General features: G+C 35.1%; 1 protein-coding gene across 1 annotated transcript in view; it reads left to right on the forward strand.

The window, feature by feature from the left end:
• Window positions 1-11,270, forward strand: part of LOC133425377 (interleukin-6 receptor subunit beta-like) — a 44,878-nt gene extending 33,608 nt beyond the window's left edge. The window contains exons 11-16 of the mRNA XM_061716218.1: window positions 290-391; window positions 3,115-3,264; window positions 4,772-4,912; window positions 5,435-5,519; window positions 6,199-6,280; window positions 7,999-11,270. Of these exons, the coding sequence (XP_061572202.1) occupies window positions 290-391; window positions 3,115-3,264; window positions 4,772-4,912; window positions 5,435-5,519; window positions 6,199-6,280; window positions 7,999-8,610 (1,172 nt within the window). The 3' untranslated portion in view covers window positions 8,611-11,270. The remainder of the gene's footprint in view (window positions 1-289; window positions 392-3,114; window positions 3,265-4,771; window positions 4,913-5,434; window positions 5,520-6,198; window positions 6,281-7,998) is intronic.
• The last annotated feature ends 7,021 nt before the right edge of the window (window positions 11,271-18,291 follow it).

The raw sequence follows: 18,291 nt of genomic DNA on the forward strand, positions 1-18,291 counted from the left end.
TATTTTAAGGGAAAATCTACTTGAAACAGGTGAAAATTGTCAAATAACAAGTCATTTTTCTGGTAATGAGTCTTGTCTTAAATGTAATGAGATTTTTTTTACTAAAAATTAGACATTTTAACTAGAAATAAGACAAATGTTCTTAAGATTTTGAATTTTTGCAGTGCAAACATGACATGTTTTCCACGCTGTTCCCGTTAGAGGTTTGAGTTTTAATTAGTTTAATTAGTTGTAACTGCTTGTTGTTTGAGGTTTAATTAGATGTAACTGTTGTTGTTTGTTCCACCAGGCGACCTCAAGCCCTTCGTTTGCTACAACGTGTCGGTTTATCCGGTTTATTCTGGACGGGTGGGGAAGCCGACGAGGACGGAGGCTTTTCTGGAGCAGGGAGGTGAGAAACGTTCCTGCAGAAACTCACAATCTTACCAGGAATATTTGTCTTATTAATAATAATAATAATAATAATGCCGTCTACTAGTTCACCTAAACCAGGCGTCGTCAACATTCGACTCTTTAGCGCCGCCCTAGTGGCTCCTGGAGCTTTTTAGAAAATGTTTGACCTTTTTTTTTTGTTTCTTTTTACCTTTTTTTCCTTTTTTCTCTTTGTTTCTTAATTTTTCCTTTCATATTTAATCTGGACATTCCAACTTTTTTCTTGAAATTTTGACTTTTTTTCAACATTTCGACTTTTTTATCAAAATTTTGACTTTTTTCTCGACCTTTTGCCATTTGTCATTGCATTTTTTACATAAACATATTTTAAAATTTTCAAGTAACAAAGTAACATATTTGAACAATTTTTCAGATTTTTTTTAGTTATTTTATTGTCTGAAAAATGGTTCAAATATGTTATTTTGTTATTTGAAAAATTTTAAATTTGTTTTGTTGATGAGAAAATATGTTTCTCTATTTTTCTTATTTTTGTGAGGGGGATATATATTGTTTTTCGGCACTTTTCCTTTCTCCTTTTTTCCTTTTTTTTCTTTTTCTTTTTTCCTTTTTTTTCTTTTTTCTTTTTTTTTTTCTTTTTTTCCTCCTTTTTTCTTATTTTTTTTCTCGTTATTTTCTTTTTTCCCTTTTTTTCTCTTTTTTCTTTTTTCCTTTCCTATTTAATCTTGACATTTCGACTTTTCTCTCGACATTTCGATTTTTTTTCTCTAAATTTCCACTTTTTTCTCGACATTTCGCCCTATTGTATCTGTAGGAATTTTTTTTTTCTTTTTTTCTTTTCCTTCTTCCGACGAAATGAGTGTCTTTTTCCCCTAAACGTGCCCAAAAGTCACCAAATTTATCACCAAGCCAGGCCTGGTGAAAAATTGTGATATTTAATGGTTTACATTAATGGGCGTGGCCTAACGGCTCAACAGCGCCCCCTAGAAAACTTTGTGCCTCAAGCCCCACAATACGGTTTGACGTACATGCACGAAAATCGGTACACACCTGTATCATGTCACAACTTAAAGAAAAGTCTCTTGGAGCCATGGCCGAAACCAAACAGGAAGTCGGCCATTTTGAACATTCTGAATTAATCGTGTAATTTTGGCACAATTTATGCCATTCCTTTGGCAGTTAATTCAGCCCGAACCGTAACGTGCACCCAGATGTGTTATACATCACAATGTGCGTCTCCATCCTGCGACTACACGCATTACTTTTCTCTTTGAAAAGTGTTACTGTGGCGACGCTAGACGCCAAAAAGCGCACCCCCCCTTCATCTGATTGGTCCATATTTGAAAAGAAAAAAAAAGAAAAAAGAGAAAAAAGAGGAAAGAAAGAGAGAAAAAGAAAAAAATACGAGAAAAGAGAGGAAAAAAATATGGAAAAAAGTAAAAAAAAGAGAAAGAAAGAGGAAAAAATAGGAAGAAAATATGAAAAAAGATGGAAAAAGAGGAAAAAAAAGATGGAAGAAAAGATGGAGAAAGAGGAAAAAAGAGGAAGAAAAGATGGAAAAATAGAAAAAAAGAGGAGAAAAAGAGGGAAAAAAAGATGAAAAAGAGGAAAGAAAGAGAAAAAAGGAAAAAGAGGAGAAAAGAGAGGAAAAAGAGGGAAAAAAAGATGGAGAAAAGAGGAAAAAAAGAGTTAAAAAATGGAAAAATACAAAAAAATAGGAAAAAGAGATTAAAAAAAGAGGTAAAAAAGTGAAGAGGAAAAAAAGAAACCCAACAGGAAGTCGGCCATTTTGAATTTATCGTGTAATTTTGGCGCAATTTATGCCATTTCTTCTACAGTTAATTCAGCCCGAACCGTAACCTGCACCCAGGTGTGTTATACATCAAAATGTGCGTCTCCATCCTACGACGACACGCATTACTTTTCTCAGTCAAAAGCGTTACCGTGGCGACGCTAGACGGCAAAAAGCGCGCCCAGCCTTCATCTGATTGGTCCATATTTGATAGTTCCTACTTTCTGACATAACTTTTGAATAGTTTGATATAAAGACTCGTGGTGGAGTCATCGAACTCTGTTTTGAGTCCTTGAACATAATTGGTGCAAATTAGCCCCGCCCCTTCTTCTGATTGGTCGATATCTGATAGTTCCTACTTTCTGTTTTACTTCCTAAATTGAGGGCATAAGCCTGTTTGCTTCTTCACCTCTCCTGTCACGTTTGTTTTACTATTTTGACTGTTAAGTGTTACTTTTACTGTGTGCAAACTACTAAAGTAACTAAATAACTTGTGTTTGCAGCTCCGTCGGCAGGGCCGTCCGTCAGGCTGAAGGTTTAAACTACTAAAGTAACTAAATAACGTGTGTTTGCAGCTCCGTCTGTTACTGTGTTTAAACTACTAAAGTAACTAAATAAAGCGTGTGTTTGCAGCTCCGTCTGTTACTGTGTTTAAACTACTAAAGTAACTAAATAAAGCGTGTGTTTGCAGCTCCGTCGTCGGGCCCGTCCGTCAGGCTGAAGGTTTAAACTACTAAAGTAACTAAATAACTTGTGTTTGCAGCTCCGTCGTTGGGCCCGTCCGTCAGGCTGAAGGTTTAAACTACTAAAGTAACTAAATGTTTAAACTACTAAAGTAACTAAATAACGTGTGTTTGCAGCTCCGTCGTTGGGCCCGTCCGTCAGGCTGAAGGTTTAAACTACTAAAGTAACTAAATAACTTGTGTTTGCAGCTCCGTCGTTGGGCCCGTCCGTCAGGCTGAAGGGAAACGCCCGTCACGACTCGGCCGAGCTGGAGTGGGAGGAGATTCCTCTGCAGAACCGACGAGGATTCATCACCAACTACACCGTCTCCTACCGGGCCGGCAACCGTGAGACCAACCGTGAGTACCAGATTACACTGTAAAAACTACTAAAATAACAGGAAGATTGCTCTTATTTCTAGATAAAATGTCTCATTTTTAGTCAAAAAATCTCATTACACTTAAAACAAGAGTCATTACCAGAAAAATAACTTATTTGACAATTTTCACCTGTTTCAAGTAGATTTTCACTTGAAATTAGTAGAAAAATCTTGTTCCACTGGCATATTTTTCTACTTATTTTAAGTGAAAATTTACAAAAAAAAATTTCAGTAGCAGCAACTTAACATTTCGACTTTTTCTCGAAATTTCGACTTTTTTCTCGACTTTTCTCAAAATTTTGACTTTTTTCTCAAAATTTCAACTCCTTTCTCAAAATGTTGACTCTTCTCAAAATTTCGACTTTTTTCACAAAATTTCGACTTTTTTCTCAAAATTTCGAAAAATTTACTTGAAACAGGTGAAAATTGTCAAATAAGTTATTTTTCTGGTGATGACTCTTGTTTTAAGGTCTCAAATCACTCCGATTTGTGATCAAACCGTAGCAGAAAAACAAAAACATCATGAGAGACACAGAACCCGGCAGATTCTGACAATCTTACTTTTATTCAGATATTCCTTAAAATGAGTGAGTAAACTCAGTGCGAAGACAGAGTGAGATTCTTTTACGTTACTTACTTTCTTTACTTATACTTTTTACGTTTAAGTGTAATGAGATTTCTTGACTAAAAATGAGATATTTTAACTAGAAATAAGACAAATATTCCTGGTAAGATTTTGAGTTTTTGCTGTTTGTTCCAACCGGATAAACCGGACGCAGCAACGGAGGATGTTTCTGATTGGTCGGTCAGGGACCAATCAGGAGGCTGAAAAAGGGGGATAAAAATACGCTGCAAGTGTTCCTTTTACTTTTAAGTTTTAAAACAATAATCCAGTGACTTAAATGTTGATACAAGTTAAGTAAAAACTACACTTTTCCATGAATGTGAACAAGAAAGACGGCTGTTTGTTCCAACCGGATAAACCGGATGTAGTAACAGAGGATGTTTTTGTTCTTTTTACTATGTGTTTCAAATAAAAGACCATTTTTGCCAGTCATTTCCTCATTCAAGGTTGTTAAAAAAATACTGCTACAATATCGTATCGTTATCGTAGGGCTGGGCGATTTTGGACAAAAATAAAATCCTGATTTTTTTTTTACATTTTTTTTTCTCTGAAAACCTGATTTTCGATTTCGATTTAGATTTTTTTGGTAAAACTACAAAAGACAATGGAATAAATTGTTTCAAATATTTTATCTTTATTTTTAAAGAAAAATAGCAAACAAATTTCCCTATTGGGAATGAAGTCGATTAATCGCACAGCCCTACGTTATCGTGACCTCAATATCGTGTATCGTAGCGTATCGTGACATTAGTGTATCGTTACAGCACTAGTGTGTCCGGTCCCTGTTCAACAAAGTGAATCTAATTGTGTTTGTTTTGAAGACGTAACGGTCAATTGAATCTAATTGTGTTATATGTTTCAGACGTGACGGTTCCGGCCAACACGACCTCGTACACGCTGACGGGGCTGCATCACGACACCAGGTACGACGTTTGGATCCGAGCCTCGACTATCCGGGGCTTTAAGGACGGGAACAGTCACTCCTTCACCACGCTGAAGTACGGTGGGTTTAACAGTCGCCTCGACCTTCAAAACACATCCACAACACAACCCTAACCTTCAAACCACAGTCACTCCTTCACCACGCTGAAGTACGGTGGGTTTAACAGTCTCCTCGACCTTCAGTCAACCTTCAAACCACATCCACAACACAACCCTGACCTTCAACACTACAAAAACTCAAAATCTTAACAAGAATATTTGTCTTATTTCTAGTTAAAATGTCTAATTTTTAGTCAAAAAATCTCATTACACTTAAAACATTAACATTGTAATGTTATATTATAACATAAAACAACAAACATTACCAGAAAAAATAACTTATTTGACAATTTTCACCTGTTTCAAGTAAATTTTCACTTGAAATAAGTAGAAAATTGTTGTTTTTTCCAGTGATAACTCTTGTTTTAAGTGTAATGAGATTTTTTGTATTTGTATTTTGAAAATGAGACATTTTAACTAGAAATAAGAGAAATATTCTTGTTAAGATTTAGAGTTTTAATATATAAATGTTTTGTCTCCTCAGGTCCTGGGATGATTGAGAGCATCATCGTGGCCGTGAGTCTGGGATTCTTCATGTTCTTCCTGCTCTGCCTCTACAAAAGAGACCAGTAAGTTCTGGAGGTTTCCCTTCACGGATCGGATCATCGTTTCTGATCATCGTCTGTTTATTTCAGTCCCGTGAAACATGCGTTTCCATGACGACTCCCTCTAGTTCAGCCGTAGGCAACCCAACATGTTGAAAGAGGACCAAAAACACAAAACACTAATATGTCTGGAGCCACAAAAAATGAAAAGTCTTGTATCAGAATTAGAATGAAGAAACACATGCTGCATCTATCTATATTAGTTAGAACTGGGGGAAGATTTATGTTTCATTATGCACTTCGAGAAAAAAGTCGAAATGTCGAGAAAAAAGTTGAAATTTTGAGAAAAAAGTGGAAATGTCGAGGAAAAAGGTCAAAATTTCGAGAAAAACACTTGAAATATCTATATTAATGTTGAAGTACAATCTTGAGAAAAAAGTCGAAATGTCGAGAAAAAAATCGAAATTTCGTGAATAAAGTTGAAATTTTGAGAAAAAAGGCGAAATTTCGAGAAAAAAGGCAAATAGTCGAAATTACTGCTGAAGTACAATTTCGAGAAAACAGTCCAAATGTTGAGGAAAAAAGGCGAAATTTCAAATTTTCTCGAAATTTGTTTTTCTGTTTTTTTCACTTTTTTGGTACACTTTTTTTATGCATGTTCAAAATAAAATGTTCAAATCAAATCTGTGCTGTTTCTCAACAGAATCAGGGAAAACTTCTGGCCCCAGATTCCTAATCCTGGAGAGAGCACGATCGGGAACTGGTCCCCCGACTGTTCCACAAAGGTACACACTAAATAATACACACAATAATAACATAACAATACAAAGTCTTTAAAAATGTTTGATGTTTTGTATTTTGTTCAGGATGTTGATGCTTTTGGAAAGAAACTGTCCCTCAGTCTGTTTGTCTAACGTGGGCTTTTTGGGCCATCCGGAACACATTGGGAGAACTTTGGGGCCTCACCACTCGCACACCGTTACTCGAAAAATTCTGAACCGATTTAGAAAGTTGTAGGCCCTGAATTTAACTACAGTCCTGTGGATTTTCAGAGCGATCGCACAAATAGTTTTCGCACGAAGTGCAAAAACATTTCCAAATTTCCAAACTAATGGGGAGATTTTCCCATGTATGTGTGTGGCGCGGAATGTCACACTGTGGATGGGAGGAGGTAAAAAAAATCACTTTTTTCTGAGTCACCTAACTTTCTCATACCTGCACGTAGAAATGTCATTCAAACTTCAAAACGGAGGAAAACTTCTATTCTCTCCAAAACCCCAAACAGTTTTTTCCTAAGATGTAAACTTTTCAAAATATGAGCACTCAAGCGAGGACTGGAAATCACTTTTTCATCAAATCTAGAGTGCGGATGTCGGTTGGTAGAGTGGGAGAAACAGTAAAAAATAACCTGAATTTTTATTTGTAACTTGAGCTCACGGCCAAACCGTAAAAAGGAGACGAATAATTTTTGGTCAGAATGTAGACATAGGTGTTGGGATTCATAAAATGTGACTTTGACAGTCGGGGTATGCACAAAATTTAAACGGGGAGGCTAGAGCCACATTTTTGATGATGATCAACGGGGAAACACAAATGAGACAGGTGGGCGAGGGGAGCGGACACGCTGCCTTCACCACTAATGTACCGGTGCCACAAATATCCATTTTTGTAAATACCTGGCTACGTGGAAATGTGGCCTAAGTTGCTGATACTGAAATAAAAACGTAAGTTAACTTTTTCTTGGCAGGAAGAAAGTGAGAAGGAAAGCTGCGTGTCCGGCATCAGCGTCCTGTACGTGTGCGAAGAAAGATGAAATTTTGAGAAAAAAGTTGAAATTTTGGAAAAAAGTCGAAAAATTGAGAAAAAAATCGAAAGATTGAGAAAAGAGTCGAAAAATTGACAAAAGAGTCCAAATTTTGAGAAAAGAGTCCAAATTTGGAGAAAAAAGTTGAGGAAAAAGTCGAAATTTTGAGGAAAAAGTCGAAAAGTTGAGGAAAAAGTCGAAAAGTTGAGGAAAAAGTCGAAAAGTTGAGGAAAAAGTCGAAAAGTTGAGGGAAAAGTTGAGGAAAAAGTCGAAAAGTTGAGGAAAAAGTCGAAATTTTGAGGAAAAAGTCAAAATTTTGAGAGAAAAAAGTCAAAATTTTGAGAAAAACATCAAAAAATTTAGAAGATTTTGAGAAAAATGTTGAAATTTTGAGTAAAAAGTTGAAATTTTGGAAAAAAAGTCGAAACATTGAGGAAAAAGTCGAAAAGTTGAGGAAAAAGTTGAAATTTTGAGAAAAGAGTCGAAAAATTGAGAAAAGAGTCGAAAAATTGAGAAAAGAGTCGAAATTTTGAGAAAGGAGTTGAAATTTTGAGAATGGAGTCGAAATTTTGAGGAAAAAGTCGAAATTTTGAGGAAAAAGTCGAAATTTTGAGGAAAAAGTCGAAATTTTGAGAAAAAAGTCGAAATGTTAAGTTGCTGCTACTGAAATAAAAAAACTCCTTTTCTTCTTCTTCACAGGAAGAGAGTGAGAAGGAGAGCTGCGTGTCCGGCATCAGCGTCCTGGACGTGTGCGAGTCCAAGCCCGGCCCGGAGGAGGACAAGGCCAGCCTGTCCCTGAAGAAGGACAAGTATCTGTCGGAGGAAAACAGCTCCGGCATCGGCGGCTCGTCCTGCATGTCGTCGCCGCGCCAGAGCGTGTCGGACAGCGACGAGGCCGACGCGGCCGACACGTCGGCCAGCACCGTGCAGTATTCCTCGGTGGTGGCGCCGCGCGGCTACAAGGGCCAGACGCCGGGATCCCACGGATCGCACGGGTCGCAGACGCAGACCGGCGTGTTCTGGCGCTCCGAGTCCACGCAGCCGCTGCTGGACTCGGAGGAGAACCCGGACATGTCGGTTCAGGACAGCAGACTCTTCCAGCGCTCCCCCGGCTCGTCCTGCTTCACGCCCGGCGACGGCGAGGAGCAGCCGGAGTGGGAGCAGCAGGACTTGAGCTCCGTGGAGGAGAACGGGGAGACGACGGCCGTCCCCGACAGGCTGACGGACGTCCTGCCGGCGGGAGCTCCGGGAGCTCCAGGGGCTCCGGCCTCCAGCTACATGCCCCAGCTGGGCGGCTACCGGCCCCAGTGACGACACCAACCCCACGCTTTGGTGCCTCTCGCTTTATGTGCACTGCAAAAACTCATAATCTTACCAGGAATATTTGACTTATTTCTAGTTGAAATTTTGTGAAAAAAGATTAAATGACAAGAAAAAAGGAGGGGTAGGTAGCCGAGAAAAAGACGAAATGTCGAGAAGAAAGTTGAGATTTTGAGGAAAAAAAAGTCGAAATTTTGAGAAAAAAGTCAAAATTTTGAGAAAAAAGTCAAAATTTGGTGAAAAAAGATGAAATGTCGAGGAAAAAAGTCGAAATTTTGAGAAAAAAGTCAAATTTTTGTGAAAAAAGATGAAATGTCGAGGAAAAAAGTCGAAATTTTGAGAAAAAAGTCGAAATTTTGAGAAAAAAGTCGAAATTTTGAGAAAAAAGTCAAAATTTTGTGAAAAAGATGAAATGTCGAGGAAAAAAGTCGAAATTTTGAGAAAAAAGTCAAATTTTTGTGAAAAAAGATGAAATGTCGAGAAAAAAGTCAAAATGTCAAGAAGAAAGTCGAAAAATTTCGAAATTTTGAGAAGAAAGTCAAAAATTTGAGAAAAAAGTTGAAATGTCAAGAAGAAAGTCAAAATGTTAAATTGCAGCTAAAATGTCTCATTTTTGTCAAAAAAATCTAAAATAAAAAAAAATTACACTTAAAACAAGACTCATCACTGGAAAAAACAACAATTTTCACCTGTTTCAAGTAGTTTTTCACTTAAAATAAGTAGGAAAATTTGCCAGTTGGACAAGATTTATCTTCTCATTACAAGCAAAAAAATCTTGTTCCACTGGCAGATTTTTCTACTTATTTTAAGTGAAAATCTACTTGAAACAGGTGAAAATTGTTGTTTAAAGTCATGCTAGCCAATCAGAATCCTGGAAAAAATATCAACAAATGACACGAGTAACTTTCAGTTACTTCCAAGATGAACAAGAGTCTTTCGTTTGGAGTGACAGAGAAGTGGAGTTACTTCTCGACATTTCAACTCATTTCTTAAAATTTCGACTTTTTTCTCTAAATTTTGACTTTTGTCTCAAAATTTCGACTTTCTTCTCGACATTTCGACTTTTCTCAAAATTTCGACTTTTTTCTCCAAATTTTGACTTTTTTCTCAAAATTTTGACTTTTTTCTCAAAATTTCGACTTTTTTCTCAACTTTTTTCTCAAAATTTTGACTTTTTTCTGGACATTTCGACTTTTTTCTCGAGCTCCGGTTTTGGTGCCTTTTTCTGACGTCATGTTGTCACTTCAAGTCTGTGGTTCCAGCCATGAAGAGCGTTCCCTGTGTTCTTTTGCATTTACACTGCAAAAATTCAAAATCTTACCAGGAATATTTGTCTTATTAGATGCCTCGTGGCTTTATTGTTATCCTGCGTGTTTATTTATTCATTTTCCGGACAGATTTCGGTTCGCTACTCCTATAGATTTCGGAGGACCCAATCGCATCATATATCAAAACGTGCGGTTCGATCGGGAATAGTGGTGTTGAAATTCCCATTTTTCCCAAAGTTATTCCCAGAAAAAAAAACGGCCAAAAAACCCCATTCAAAGTGGATGGGAGGAGGTAAAAAAAAAAAAAAGAATTCACTTTTTTTCTGAGTCACCTAGCTTTCTCATACCTGCACGTAAAAATGTCATTCAAACTTCAAAACGGAGGAAAACTACTATTCTCTCCAAAACACTAAACAGTTTTTTCCTAAGATGTACACTTTTCAAAATATGAGCACACAAGCGAGGACTGGAAATCACTTTTTCGTCAAATCTAGAGTGCGGGTGTCGGTTGGTAGAGTGTGAGAAACAGTTAAAAATAACCTGAATTTTTATTTGTAACTCGAGCTCATGGCCAAACCGTAAAAAGGAGACAAATAATTTTTGGTCAGAATGTAGACATAGGTGTTGGGATTCATAAAATGTGACTTTGACAGGCGGGGTATGCACAAAATTTAAACGGGAGGGGCTAAAGCGGCGCCAATACCTGTCTCCGTCCCCATTGACTGTAATGTAATCAAACGTTTTCTTCAAAAGAATCTCACTCTGTCTTCGCACTGAGCTTACTCACTCATTTTAAGGAATATCTGAATAAAATTAAGATTGTCAGAATCTGCCGGGTTCTGTGTCTCTCACGATGTCTTTGTTTTTCTGCTACGAGCTACGGTTTGATCACAAATCGGAGTGATTTTAGACCTTAAAACAAGAGTCATCACCAGAAAAATAACTTATTTGACAATTTTTCACCTGTTTCAAGTGAATTTTCACTTGAAATAAGTAGAAAAATCTGCCAGTGGAACAAGACTTATCTTCTTATTACAAGCAAAAAAATCTTGTTCCACTGGCAGATTTTTCCACTTATTTTAAGTGAAAATTTACTTGAAACAGGTGAAAATTGTTTTTTCCAGTGATGAGTCTTGTTTAACGTGTAATGAATTTTTTTTAATTAGAAATAAGACAAATATTCTTGTTAAGATTTTGAGTTTTTGCAGTGCTGACAATGTCCATCGGAACATACAGTTTTTGTTGCAGTTTTTTTATATATATATGTTACAAATCCACCCATTTTGTGTAAATGTATTATCTTCACTATGAATACTTAAAGCTTGGCCTTTGTAAATAAAATAAAAATGTACCACCAGGTAAATCAATTGACTGTTTTAATTCATTAAAAGACAATTAAAAGTGTCATTTATTATATGTGACAAGGTGTGGACGCCTTTATTACTCCATGTCGAAAATATAAAATATAATTATAATAATAATTCAACTGAAAGCCTGAGCTCATTTTGTCCTCTTTTACATTAATAAGATAAAGGAAGAAATAAATGAGAAAGAAGTAAAATAGATGTAATAATGATAACTATAACAGTAACAGCAACAACAATAATAATTAAAGCTGCAAGCAGCGATGAACGGGCCCTCGCACTCACGGCCACCGCCCCCCATAAGCATATCAGAAATGACACCACCCACGACTTCCTATGTCAAACCATTCAAAAGTTATAGCAGAAAAAAGGAACAACCAATCAGAAGAAGGGGCGGGGCTAATTCAGGCCAATGAAGGTCAAGGACTCCATACAGAATCTGATGACACCACCCACGACTCTCTATGTCAAACCATTCCAAAGTTATAGCAGAAAATCGGAACAACCAATCAGAAGAAGGGGCGGGGCTAATTAAGGCCAACGAAGCTTAAGGACTCATTACAGAGTCCCATGACACCACCCACAACTTCCTATGTCAAACCATTCAAAAGTTATGGCAGAGAAAAGTATTCTAGGGGGCGCTGTTGAGCCATTAGGCCACGCCCATTAATGCAAACCATGAAATATCAAATTTATCGCCAAGTCTGTCTTGCATGCCAAATTTGGTGACTTTTGGATAACTATCAAATATGGACCAATCAGATTTCAAAATGGCCGACTTCCTGTTGGGTTTGGGCCATGGCTCCAAGAGAATTTTCTTTAAGTTGTGCCATGATACAGGTGTGTAGCGATTTTCGTGCATGTACATCAAACCGTATTGTGGGGCTTGAGGCACAAAGTTTTCCGGGGGGCGCTGTTGAGCCATTTTGCCACGCCCATTAATGCAAACCATGAAATATTACATTTATCGCCAGGCCTGGCTTGCGTGCCAAATTTGGTGCCTTTTGGGGAACTATCAAATATGGACCAATCAGATGAAGGGGGGGTGCGCTTGTTGGCGTCTAGCGTCGCCACGGTAACACTTTTGAAAGAGAAAAGTAATGCGTGTAGTCGCAGGATGGAGACGCACATTTTGATGTATAACACATCTGGGTTCACGATACGGTTCGGGCCGTATTAATTCTCGAAGGAATGGCATATATTGCTCCAAAATTACGCGATTAATTCAGAATGTTCAAAATGGCCGACTTCCTGTTCGGTTTCGGCCACGGCGCCAAGAGACTTTTCTTTAAGTTGCGCCATGATACAGGTGTGTACCGATTTTCGTGCATGTACGACAAACCGCATTGTGGGGCTTGAGGCACAAAGTTTTCAAGGGGGCGCTGTTGAGCCATTTTGCCACGCCCATTAATGCAAACCATTAAATATCAAATTTTTCGCCAGCCCTGACTTGCATGCAAAATTTGGTGACTTTTTGGGCACGTTTAGGGGGAAAAAAGGCCTTCCTTTTGTCAGAACAATAAGAAGAAGAAGAAGAAGAAGAATAATTCCTACAGATACAATAGGGCCTTCGCACTGCAAGTGCTCGGGCCCTAATAATGATACTTTATAATTCTGTTTCATATTTACTAATTGTATTATTTGTAAATACGAACGAGAGACGTGATTCTCACGTGAGATCACGTGTGAGTGGCGTCGCATGGAACTCCGACCATCTGTATACGTCCACTAGAGGGCAAATAAGTCATTTTAATGCAGTAATTTATGTGTCCACTAGAGGGCAAATAAGTCATTTTAATGCAGTAATTTATGTGTCCACTAGAGGGCAAATAAATGCATTTAAATGCAGTAATTTATATGTCCACTAGAGGGCAAATAAATGCATTTTAATGCAGTAATTTATGTGTCCACTAGAGGGCAAATAAATGCATTTAAATGCAGTAATTTATATGTCCACTAGAGGGCAAATAAATGCATTTAAATGCAGTAATTTATGTGTCTACTAGAGGGCAAATAAGTAATTTTAAAGCAGTAATTTATATGTCCACTAGAGGGCAAATAAGTAATTTTAAATGCAGTAATTTATATGTCCACTAGAGGGAAAATAAGTAATTTTAATGCAGTAATTTATGTGTCCACTAGAGGGCAAATAAATGCATTTAGAGGTTTACTAGACACTAACTAGAGGTTTACAGCTGGTTTATTGATCTGCGTCTTCATCGTCTTCATATTTCACCACATCATCTTCATCTTCATCCCTGTTCACCTGTGGAAACATACAATGTTCTTGTAATTCATGTTTTCACCACCAGAGGGAGATCAAGATCATATTTACATGATAATGGATCGTTCTTAATGGTTCCTGCGAAATTGATCTACAATTATAAACTCTTTTAATATCAATATATCAATACCACAATAATGATTGACTCTCTGTTATTTAGGTTTATTAACAGAAAATCAAGAATAATCAGCAGCAAATGTGGACGGAAATGAACAAACATGAAACGAGTGATAAACCTGGATATTTCATACATATTTATATTTTAAAGTATATATAAAATATTAAATATTAGTGAAGATACTCACATACTGCTGCATTGGCAACTGAACATCTGGAACAAAGAATGTTACATTCTTAGAGTTAGTTGACAAGATTACACATTTATTATCTTCATTCTGTCATTATTATTATTAATAATATAACTTCTGATTAACTTTCACAAACAATCACAATCACATCAAATAAATTAACTTTTACACCATATTCTAGTTGAATTATTGCAATAAATTAACTTTTACACCATATTCTAGTTGAATTGTTGAAATAAATTAACTTTTACACTATTTTCTAGTTGAATTATTAAAATAAATTAACTTTTACATCATATTCTAGTTGAATTATTGAAATAAATGAACTTTTACACCATATTCTAGTTGAATTATTGAAATAAATTAACTTTTACACCATATTCTAGTTGAATTATTGAAATAAATTAACTTTTACACCATATTCTAGTTGAATTATTGAAATAAATTAACTTTTACACCATATTCTAGTTGAATTATTGAAATAAATTAACTTTTACACCATATTCTAGTTGAATTATTGAAATAAATTAACTTTTACACCATATTCTAGTTGAATTATTGAAATAAATTAACTTTTACACCATATTCTAGTTGAATTATTGAAATAAGTTAACTTTTACACCATATTCTAGTTGAATTATTGAAATAAATTAACTTTTACACCATATTCTAGTTGAATTATTGAAATAAACTAACTTTTACACCATATTCTAGTTGAATTATTGAAATAAGTTAACTTTTACACCAAATTCTTGTTGAATTATTGAAATAAATTAACTTTTACACCATATTCTAGTTGAATTATTGAAATAAATTAACTTTTACACCATATTCTAGTTGAATTATTGAAATAAATTAACTTTTACACCATATTCTAGTTGAATTATTGAAATAAATTAACTTTTACACCATATTCTAGTTGAATTATTGAAATAAGTTAACTTTTACACCAAATTCTTGTTGAATTATTGAAATAAATTAACTTTTACACCATATTCTAGTTGAATTATTGAAATAAATTAACTTTTACACCATATTCTAGTTGAATTATTGCAATAAATGAACTTTTACACCATATTCTAGTTGAATTATTGAAATAAATGAACTTTTACACCATATTCTAGTTGAAATATTGAAATAAATTAACTTTTACACCATATTCTAGTTGAATTATTGAAATAAATTAACTTTTACACCATATTCTAGTTGAATTAATGAAATAAATTAACTTTTACACCATATTCTAGTTGAATTATTGAAATAAATTAACTTTTACACCATATTCTAGTTGAATTATTGAAATAAACTAACTTTTACACCATATTCTAGTTGAATTATTGAAATAAACTAACTTTTACACCATATTCTAGTTGAATTATTGAAATAAATTAACTTTTACACCATATTCTAGTTGAATTATTGAAATAAACTAACTTTTACACCATATTCTAGTTGAATTATTGAAATAAATTAACTTTTACACCATATTCTAGTTGAATTATTGAAATAAGTTAACTTTTACACCATATTTTAGTTGAATTATTGCAATAAATGAACTTTTACACCATATTCTAGTTGAATTATTGAAATAAATTTACTTTTACATCATATTCTTGTTAAATTATTGAAATAAATTAACTTTTACACCATATTCTATTTGAATTAATGAAATAAATTAACTTTTACACCACATTCTATTTGAATTAATGACATAAGTTAACTTTTACACCATATTCTAGTTGAATTATTGAAATAAATGAACTTTTACACCATATTCTAGTTGAGTTATTGAAATAAATGAACTTTTACACCATATTCTAGTTGAATTATTGAAATAAATACATTTTTACACCATATTCTAGTTGAATTATTGAAATAAATTAACTTTTACACCATATTCTAGTTGAATTATTGAAATAAATTAACTTTTACACCATATTCTAGTTGAATTATTGCAATAAATTAACTTTTACACCATATTCTAGTTGAATTATTGCAATAAATTAACTTTTACACCATATTCTAGTTGAATTATTGAAATAAATGAACTTTTACACCATATTCTACTTGAATTATTGCAATAAATGAACTTTTACACCATATTCTAGTTGAATTATTGCAATAAATGAACTTTTACACCATATTCTAGTTGAATTATTGAAATAAATTAACTTTTACACCATATTCTAGTGGAATTATTGAAATAAATTAACTTTTACACCATATTCTAGTTGAATTATTGAAATAAATGAACTTTTACACTATTTTCTAGTTGAATTATTGAAATAAATTAACTTTTACACCATATTCTAGTTGAATTATTGAAATAAATTAACTTTTACACCATATTCTAGTTGAATTATTGAAATAAATTAACGTTTACACCATATTCTAGTTGAATTATTGAAATAAATGAACTTTTACACTATTTTCTAGTTGAATTATTGAAATAAATTAACTTTTACACCATATTCTAGTTGAATTATTGAAATAAATTAACTTTTACACCATATTCTAGTTGAATTATTGAAATAAGTTAACTTTTACACCATATTCTAGTTGAATTATTGAAATAAATTAACTTTTACACCATATTCTAGTTGAATTATTCAAATAAATTAACTTTTACACCATATTCTAGTTGAATTATTGAAATAAATGAACTTTTACACCATATTCTAGTTGAATTATCGAAATAAATTAACTTTTACACCATATTCTAGTTGAATTATTGAAATAAATTAACTTTTACACCATATTCTAGTTGAATTAATGAAATAAATTTACTTTTACACCATATTCTAGTTGAATTATTGAAATAAATTAACTTTTACACCATATTCTAGTTGAATTATAGAAATAATTTAACTTTTACACCATATTTTAGTTGAATTATTGAAATAAATTAACTTTTACACCATATTCTAGTTGAATTATAGAAATAAATTAACTTTTACACCATATTCTAGTTGAATTATTGAAATAAATTAACTTTACACCATATTCTAGTTGAATTATTGAAATAAATTCCCTTATTTCTATTTCTAAAAGGTGGAAACCCTAGTCTTGACCTTCCTGTTTCCATCTGTCCTGATTGTCTGCACCTGTGTCTCGTTAACTCTTGTGTATATCTGGTCTTGTGTTTCCTCTGCTCCCTGCTGGTCCGGACTCTTTCTACCTCCATGTTTCCACAGTCAGGTTTTTTGTAATGTTTGGATTCTTGTTCATGTTTTGGGTTTTGTATGCAGCTCTCCTGCATCTGGGTCCTCACTACAACCTTCCTGACATTAACTGCTTTATTCCAGTTTGATAAAATGCTGTTTGTTGATTTAGTTTCAGAGTTCAACTCAATCTAACTTCAGAAAGATAAATAACAACCTGACAGGCAGGTCAAACACACCTGGTTGATTTCTGGGATTGTTCCTTTTAACTTTGATCCTGTAAATGGTAAACATAACAATGCTGACCAGAACCACCATCAGCCCCCTGACCACCCATCCAATAATCAATCCGGTATAATCTGGAATCAAAGGATTCAACAAAATGGTCAGAAAGTCAATATTAACACTGTAACTGATTAAAGTCTGAATGATGACATCCAGTTTTTATAATCTCCATGATTCCAGGGTCTTACCTGTAAAATCCAGCGTGTATTCAGCATCTATCTCCACTCTGTCTCCTTGAACAACCTGGCAGGTGAATCTTCTCTTGGAGCGTCTCTGATGTTTCACCATCAGATCAGAAACACAGTTGTTCTGTCCTCCAGACACAAACCCATCACCTTCACCAAGCAGCACACTTCCTGTCTCATCCACCCAGATGATGCTGTTCTGTTTACAGGGACCGAAGTAACGGTCTCTCACCAGAGAACAGCGTAATGTCACGTCTCCATCCCTTCCTGGATCCACATCTGGTGGAGATGGAGAGACTGGAAGGAGATAAATAACTGTTATTTCAGCCACTTGAATAAGAGAAACTCTTCAATTTACTGATCCAGTTTTACTGTCACGATTGCGGTTTGTTGAGGACCCAAACGCAGGAGAGCAGGAGGCAGGAGTTCCAGAAAAACTAAGGTTTATTTGTAAAGACAAACCAAAAACGCTGAGAGACTGGAAAGAGACAAAACACTGTAGTTTCACTCAAAAACCTTAAACGTCTTTCTAACACGTGAGGAACCATAGGCGCCGGAACCGTGGGTGCTTCGGGGCCCGAGCACCCACGGGGAGGGCCGAGCAGGCGAGCCCCCATGTCAACAATCACTGATTGGCTGAAGCGGTTTTCACACAGAGGGCGCACAGCAGCAGCCGGCGGGGTTGTTCTGAGATTCCTTCCTATCCATAATTCTTTCCTACTCGAGTTGACATGCGTATAGCAGCAACTTCAGACTTCAGAAGGCCATAATATCCTGCTACCTGATCATCATATCCTGCTACCTGACCATAATATCC

The sequence above is a fragment of the Cololabis saira genome, chromosome 24 (assembly GCF_033807715.1).
Source record: "Cololabis saira isolate AMF1-May2022 chromosome 24, fColSai1.1, whole genome shotgun sequence".
Lineage (NCBI taxonomy): Eukaryota > Metazoa > Chordata > Actinopteri > Beloniformes > Belonidae > Cololabis > Cololabis saira.